This window comes from Schistocerca piceifrons, chromosome 3, assembly GCF_021461385.2.
Source record: "Schistocerca piceifrons isolate TAMUIC-IGC-003096 chromosome 3, iqSchPice1.1, whole genome shotgun sequence".
In the NCBI taxonomy this organism is placed as follows: domain Eukaryota; kingdom Metazoa; phylum Arthropoda; class Insecta; order Orthoptera; family Acrididae; genus Schistocerca; species Schistocerca piceifrons.
In genome coordinates this window covers 80,880,642-80,889,178 of record NC_060140.1, presented here as the reverse complement: position 1 = coordinate 80,889,178, position 8,537 = coordinate 80,880,642, and the positions used below count along the sequence as shown (strand labels likewise).

The window sequence follows — 8,537 nt, the reverse complement described above, 5'->3', positions numbered from 1 at the left end:
AAGTACAGAGGCACAATCTGCCATGTAAAATATAACATGGTCATAATCTTTAATGTTAATTATATTGTAAATTAATTATTTTCACATATATTGAAATGTGTTCCTGGAAAGTCAGAATAACAGTGCCTCTGATGATTGGCCTCACTAAGTCCATAAATACACAAAATTTGCCAAATCATATTGCAGTAAAAAGTACAGTTAGTCATATTTTTTGATTAACAGATTTTCCAGTAAAACTAAAAACAGCATTGGAATCAGTACATTGATGATGTTGCCTTGAATGATGAATCTTAAGTTGGAAAAAGCTTAGTTCAGGTTTTGACATATTTGAACATCTGTCACATAAATGTTACTCACAAAATATACTAAAAATAAGAAATAAGCAAAGAAGAAAAAAACAGTTATTGGCAGAAATGCAATAAGAGCAGATGGGAGATTTCACGTTGCTCTGTTTCAGCTCTTACCACTGAACTCTGCTTCATTTTCAGTATCTTCTAAAGCCAAACTCACACTATCATTGTCACATACACACCTTCTACATGCATCTTCATACAAGCAAAAATCATGTGGAAAACACGCAATCACTTACATATATTAAAGCACATGGCCTTCTGTGAAGTACGACAGACAACTTGTCTATCTGTTGACCAGACGCGGTACTACAAGATGGTGTCGGGTTGCCTGGGAGAGCAGAACGGGCTATAAAAAACAGAAACAGTATTTCAGACCATATCCAACATCGTAGCAGAAGCATAAAATCATTGTTGGACGAGATGTGTTATTGAAGTGGAAAAGGTTAAACAGGTGCAAACTTAGAATTCTGATGCATAATTAAATGGCCTCTTGTTCGTGACTTGTAGTGTGGAGTGTATTGTTGTAGCTTAGTAACAAAGTTGAATTAAAAATCCTAAGGTCTGGGGTTCAATCTCCATTCATTTGAAAAATATGCAATTTGCACTGTGGGTCAGACGCCATGTTGAAATGTAGGCCTCCTGTAACTGATTGGAAGAATCAGTCTGAAGGTGAGAGGAAGGCATGGCCATACCATCTCAGATAATGCCTCTGCCTTAAGGACAGCATTACTGTTTAGTAAGGAAACATGCAGTTTTGGAATTCCATTTCCTTCCTTTTTTTCATTTTCTGTGTGCAATTGTAGTTTACTTATGGGGGAGAGCGGGCAGGATCTATCCAAATTATGCAGATTGTAAGGAATTTTTTGAGACAGGCACACCGTTGGCAGTGTTGTCCTGGGTATGACATTAAACTGCCCCCCAACCCAAGGTGTAGTGCGACCCGTGCCGAGGGGTGCATGGCACAGGGGAGCTGTGCTTCAAACGGGGCCTCTGGGGTACTGGGTGCTCCCCCAGAGTATCTAGCCTAGCTCGGGCATGCGGGGCTCTGCCCGGGTGGTCCACACTTTCCTCAGAATCTCGTGGGATCATAGATAAAAATCCTGAAATAAGCTCCAAACGAGCAGATACTGAGAATTCCAGGGGACCTCTCTGTGAGGCGACCCAGTATTCAGAATGGACCAGGTACAAACTTGGCACGAGGGGACCTCGAGGTGAGGTGACCTCGGACCTTGTAGATGATAAAAGTACTGTTGCAGAGGGAGACTGTTCTAAACTCGCAATAGGAGGGACCCCAGTGCCCGTATGTGGCACTGGGGAAACCTATACATTCAAAAACATCTCTGAAAGAGCCGATGTGGGAAAGGGCGACAGTGGTGCAGAGGGAGAATGCTCAAACCTCTCAGATAACTCTGTGCGAGTCTTCCCCATCACAAAGAATGCAGATATGGCTTCAGCAGATAAATCTGTGAATATTTTGGAGAAAAAGCAGCAGAATTGTGTGTTGAAAAAAGTTAAGTTGGGTTATATAACTAACAGCAATGATTCTGCAACTGAAATGGTGGACAAAAAGGTAACTGGTGTTTCAGGTCGAGAAGTGGAAGGAGAGGGGGAGATTGTTGGCCCAATGAGGTATGCTGTCATGCTCGATGGTTTCCCAGATGTCAAGATGACAGAGGAACAAGCTGACAAGGTGCTGACAGCACTCATGGAGCAGATTAACCCAAGTGACTGGAGGCGACCTATCCAGTTCTCTGCGACACAGTACGAGAATGGGGGCTTGGCATTGACTTGTGTCAACAATGCAACCAAAGCATGGTTGTTCAAGACTGTTTATAAAATTGTTCCATGGCCGGGAGCCAAGCTGCAGGTCGGGCAAGCAGAATTCATATTGAAGGGTACCAAGTGCATACTCTGGATGACTAGGACAATGAAGAAGAGAAGTAACCAGCAGATTCTGGACTTGTTTCAGAAGCAAAATAGAGACATCTCCACTGCTGAGTGGAAAGTCCTAAGGAGGGTGGAGGAGGCAGATAAAAGAGAGAGGCTGACTGTTTGGGTTGATGACAAATCTCTTGAGGATTTGCAGGCACACAATTTCAAATTATTCCTTGGTTTGGATCAGGCTGATCTCATGCTGGCATCAGAATGGAAGAAAATGATGAACAGCTGCAGTTCTGCAGAGTGGCATAATCCGCAGCCTGTACTTCACAATCTGGGACGACGACCTCCTGCAAATTATAAACCATGTCAACCGGTGTCTCTAAAGTTTGCATCTAAAAATTTTCTGCATCCTTTGCATTTTGGAGGCCCAGAACTGGATGCCAAACTGAAAAAAGTGAAATCTGGTGATATTACTAACACTAATGACTCTGTAACTGAAGGAGTTAGCAAAAATGAAGCTTATGTTTTGGGTCGACAATCGGAAGTAAAGGAGGAAATGTTTGACTGGATGAGGCAGGCTGTTGTGCTTGAGGGTTTTCCAGATGTTAAGATGACAGAGGAGCAGGCAGAGATGGTGGCGACTGCACTCATTGAGTGGATTAATCTATCTGATGAGGGGGAATCTATCCAGTTTTCTGAGGTGCAGTTCGAGTGTGGGGGCTTGGTGTTGACCTGTGTCAATGAAGCGACCAAAAAGTGGCTGAAGGACACTGTTCGTCACATCATTCCATGGTCAGGAGCAAGGCTGGCACTCGGCCAGGCAGAGCTTATGTTGAAGGGTACAAAGTTCATACTGTGGGTATTGAAAGTGATGAAGAGAAGTAATCAGCAGATTTTGGACTTGTTTCAGAAGCAAAATAAAGGCATCTGTACTGCAGAGTGGAAAGTCCTGAGAAGGGTGGCAGAGGGAGACAAAAAGACAGGACTGATTCTTTGGGTTGACAACAAATCGGACATCCCCACCTTTGAATGGAAAGTCCTCGAGAGGGTGGCAGAGGCAGATAAAAGGGAAAGGTTGACACTTTGGGTTGATAACAAATCTTCCAAGGATTTGAAGGCACGTGGTTTCAAATTATACCTCGGTTTGGATCAGGTAAAACTCATGCTGGCATCGGAATGGAAGAAAGTGATGGAGAGTTGCGGTTCGACAAGGCGCACTTACAAACTGCGTTCTCTGGTACCTGGTTTGGGGCCTTCAGATGTGTCCCAGTCTCAGGCAGCTATGTTCTCGGGTCCTAATCGTTGTCTTCAATTTTCCAGATTTGAACATCAGGTTCAGACACATCATCATGAACTTAAATTTGATGATACAGGCCCTCCTCAGTTCTGTCAGACACAGTTCATGACTTCAGACCGACTCTTGACACAAGAGGGCATGTTCAGAGAATCTGCTGTAATGCAGAATATCGAGCCTAGATTCCTGGTTTCAGAACAGCCTCATGGGCATAGGTTCGGCATGTCGGAATGGTCACAGTCACGAGAAGCCAGTTACATTGTACCGGACAGAACACAACATACAGAGCCTGGGTACACATTGAATCGATCCCAGGAATACAGGTACTCCACCTTGGATCACCAACAGCTTCATGTCACAGGCTACAAGGACCAAGATCTTTCGGAGGTTCATGAGATGAGGTTCATGGTTTCAGATCAGATCCACTCCAAAGAAGGTAGATTAATGGAACAAGATCCTCTGTACTCTAGTGAATCTAGATTAAGATTGTCGGGTCCCCAACAGTTCCAAGTATTTGATAATACAATTTCTAGGAACCCACATTCTTGGGAAGACAGATTTTCAGGTCAGATTTTCCACCCCAGCAACTGATGTCATCTTAGACGAGCTGGATGCCTTGTTCCTCAAGACCTTCAGATTGTGGCAAGGGGTAACTGGTAATTATTCCCCAGCCAAAATAGAACTTGATTGGTAGTTTCAGACAGTGACTTCATGTTTGCAACATCTAACATTCCAAATTGTGGGCATGTTTGTTGAATAAATTGAAATAACCTTAGTGTTAATTTCCTATCCACTGTCAAATACTGAACTTACACGTATATTTTCATGAGCTCCAGATTTTCCCATTGTCTATGTATTGTACGGTAATAAACTTTGAGATCGGTTTGGAATTGTTTTGTTTTAACTGATTGCCAGTTGAGGAGTTTTTTTTGAAAAGGCCTGTCCATTTGTTGTACATTGCAAACCTCTTTGAGCCGGCTAATAACATGTTTTGTTTTGTAGTCTTCAGAAACATTTGTTTTTGTAACTCAATTTTTTGCTAGTTTTCATATAGTATAAAGAAAGGAGTAAGTTAAGGAAGTATTTCACGTTGTGTATACATCAAGTGACAAGAGTAACTTAATGTCATTTATCAGTATTTAATATTGAGTTCAATGTCCAGAGAATTTTGTAAAGCAAATAGCTTGAATATCCAGACTGTAGTCGCTGTGTGTGTGTGTGTGTGTGTGTGCGTGTGTTCTTCATATGAGCAGTTGTGTCTTGGAATATATGTACTGTACAATTTTGTATGTAGTATAAAATTATCATTTGTTTCTTAATAAATCACAAAAGTGGAATAAAACAAAAATTGCTTTGTGTTCTTTCTTAAACACGAATGCTGCTTATGAGGAATTACGAAGCACTGCTGAATTCTTGTAGTACAAGAATATACAGACAAGATGTGGAATGCTTTTGCTTAGCTGGATTGTGTTTTCTCTGTTATATAACAAAACCTTTTTTAACCTAATTGCAGGGTTTAGAAATACTACAGGCACTGGTACAATTAGTAATTAGCAATTGTTTCTTATGCTTTGCATATTGAAACTGTCATACACTCCTAATTTCACTGCAAAACAAAATTGACAGCTACAACAGACTCTTGTAGTGTCACACAATGAAGTACCCCAAAATAATAAATAGAGAGAAATTAGAATAGTACTGTAAGATGGGGAAATATCAGACATGGGTAAATTGCGATGCATACATTAGGGCTGTTGATAAATTATTGATAATTTTTCCAAAAAAATATCAGCTACATTGGCAGCATTCTTCTCACTGATATATTGATATCGAAATGGCAATATTGAGTGCCAGTATATATTTGTTTTCAATGTCTAGTGAATACAGAACATAATTTTACTTTCACTGTGTGAAGGAGTCTTACTACTTTCTGAGTTTTCACCACATTCAGTCTTTCTCTATTTGTAACACAAATAGTGTGCTATTTCTTCACATCAGCATTCTTCAAAAACAGTTGCTGAAACTGATGAACAAAAATCTAAATGACAAGATTGGTCTTTGTGGTGGGTAGAGACGTGGGAGGAAATGCTGATGTAATCAGCGCTCGGCGCTACCCACAGAAACTGCAATGTGTAACTTCACCATGCAATTTTGACACTACAACTGCTAGGTCACTGGCATTTGCAGAAATGCGAAAAAAGGGAAGTCAACATGAAGTGTTCCAGGCAAAACAGATATATGATGAAACGAGACTATGATCCACCAGACACCTTTTATTGTGCAACTTACCTGCAGTTACCATTATTAGCAAAGTGCTTATCACAAAGTACAAACATGCATCTTTTCCTTTCAATTCTCGCTCTGATGAGGTAAGCAGGCTGCTAGCTTGTTGATGTATAGAATATCTGATAATAAATCAATACTTATACAAGTCTAAAACTGGCAGTGTATTTACAATTTGCAGTTGATATTTATCCATTGATATATCAATAATTTTTTTTATATACCGAGGGTAGGTAATGACTTTTTTTTTTTTTTTTAATATCAATTTATCAGATTACCAATATTCTTAAAAATAACAACAGCCCTATCATACAGTATATTTCTTTTCTTGTGTTGATATCACTGAATGAAAGCTGTTTTTTGCACTCACATGCTGCTATTTACACAATAGATGATTCTAACATATGTTGTTGCACTTGGAAGTTGGTGTGTATCAGTTTTCAGTGCAGTGTATTATTAGTTATCTTTATGTTAAACTTTAGTCATTTAACTAGAAGAGAAAAAAGCAGTAAACATGTTCTTTTATAACTTACTTATTTAAATATTAAGAAGAAAATGTGAATATAGTTTGTCCGAGTATCTCATTTGCGTTAATGTCTAGTAAACTATTTACAGATATCTACATACATAAGGGAAATATTGGACAGTGCTGCAGTCTTGAAAAGCTGACTGCTGCTATGAGATCAGGAAAACATGTCATACAGAAAGGTATAAAGAAAATTTAACATGCCGTAGTCAGCATTAGGGAATAAAGTTAAGAATACAAACCCTGGAATGGTAGGAAGGCCTTCAGTCTCCAGCAGCATTGAAGGAAACACACTTGTCCATGGTATTTTAAGGGCTGTGCTTTTGGTTTTCCTTTTACCTCTGATGATGTAAGGTACGTAGTGGACTAAGAGAAAAATGCTTTTCTTATAACATACCAGGAATAGGTTGGTTGCATTCATTCGTACAGTGTCATCCTGATATATTAAGTATTAAGCATCCAGCTATCTGAGAACATTAAACAGCAACACACTTAATTGAGTTATGAGACAATGAAATCAAATTTCCAGATTGTTGTTGAAAAACTGGAAAATCACTGCCTCCTGCTTTAGGATCTGATGATGTACAGTAAATAATATATCCAGGACAGAGAGGTCATCATCAGTTGTAATATCATCTTTCTTATTTTTAATTGCAGAGCTGGATTTCGGCTAACATTAGTGTGCTGTAGTTAGTTCAGTAGACTCAATGTAATTATAAAAACACATATTTCAGTTCAACCTAAGCATGTGCAGGCATTGTACCTGCCTAGGCCATATTGGAAAATATGTGTTGTAATTACATTGAGTCTACTTGACTACCTTTAATGCTACCTCATCTTGTGATAGATGTAAAAAAATGTTACAAGTGAACAGAGGTAAATACGAAAAGATTTTTATTAATGATGGAGCAAGATATTTTAACAAAAGGAAAATTCATGTAACAAAACTATAAAATTGCAGTGGCTCACCAGCATTTTGTTTGACGTGAAAGTCCAATACTGCTGATTCACACATTTAAAAATGAAACCAGTATTCTTAGTATTTTGGAACTATCAGCCCTTTCGTCAGGGTGGACCTATCTCATCATTGAGTCTATGTGACCTGCTGCTCGTTTCTAATTTTGACCAACCAATCTCTCTCTCAACCAGAGGAAGCAATTAATAGTTCCGAAAGGTAGGATTAGTGTTTGCACTTATAAGTGTATGTATTGGCAGAATCGGAATTTTACTTTCTGGAGGTAAGTATTGGCCTGTCATAGTATTTACAGTGTAGTACATGGGTAGGCTGAAAAAGTAATCCACACACACTTGAAGAATGCAACATAAATGACCTTGACAAACACCTCGCACCATGTGGAAGGTATCTTCCACCTCTATACCCGTGCATCCAGTGTATTTTGAGCAGCGGAAGCGTGGAGATGTGTTCTAGAGCTATGTCAATGTGAGTTAAAACGACATGCTGTTATCGAATTTTTATCTGCTGAAAAAGTATCTGCTGCTCAGATTCATCATCTTTTAAAGCAGTGGTTGTCAATCTGGTCCTACACCCCACTAGTGTATGCTCCAGCTTTCATGGTAGACAGTAAGTGGTAGGGGTTTAAAAAAATGTTTTCAATAGGTTTTCAAAAAAACGTTGACATAAAGTAAGTGGTAAGCAACTATTAATATGTTGTTTAACTTGCTGTGATTCGGCTTTATAAATTTTAAAAAGTAATGTTGCTTCTGCATTTTATAAATCACCATTACTGTAGAACCAGTGAGCTGTTAGAAAATTTAGCTGCTAACAGAGATACAAAAGTGTGCGGTGGGTAAAAAAAGGTTGACTATCCCTGGCTTAAAGACTAAATGGTGACAGTGCTGTTGATAGGTCTACTGCAGTGGCTTCCAACCAGGGGTAATTATCCCACGAGGGGTATAAACTAAACAATTTGATTCTCTTTCAGTTATGGAACTAAATTATTTTCAAGCAGTCACCACTATTATCATAATTTTATAAGAGTCTAATATTGATTATATAAGTTATCAGTAATTACTTCTTCTCAATTAGTAGCTTTAATGTGGTGGAGATCGTGCTTTGTGCTGCACATTACTCTTGATAAAAGTGATACATATACGTATCACTTAACAAATATCTCAAGAAAATGTCACCTCCAAGTACCTGCAGCTGTCCAGAAATTGCTTCATTACTCACTTTGAAGCA

General features: G+C 39.1%; 1 protein-coding gene across 1 annotated transcript; it reads left to right on the top strand.

The window, feature by feature from the left end:
- Window positions 1-258: 258 nt before the first annotated feature.
- Window positions 259-4,870, top strand: LOC124789414. Its single transcript, XM_047256759.1, has one exon. The coding sequence runs from the start codon at window positions 1,798-1,800 to the stop codon at window positions 4,117-4,119; it is 2,322 nt and encodes a 773-aa protein (XP_047112715.1). The 5' UTR covers window positions 259-1,797; the 3' UTR covers window positions 4,120-4,870.
- Window positions 4,871-8,537: the final 3,667 nt, after the last annotated feature.

Bases quoted from the DNA above. Each gene is read 5' to 3' on its own strand.
- LOC124789414 (XM_047256759.1), top strand. From the start codon at position 1,798: ATGGCTTCAGCAGATAAATCTGTGAATATTTTGGAGAAAAAGCAGCAG.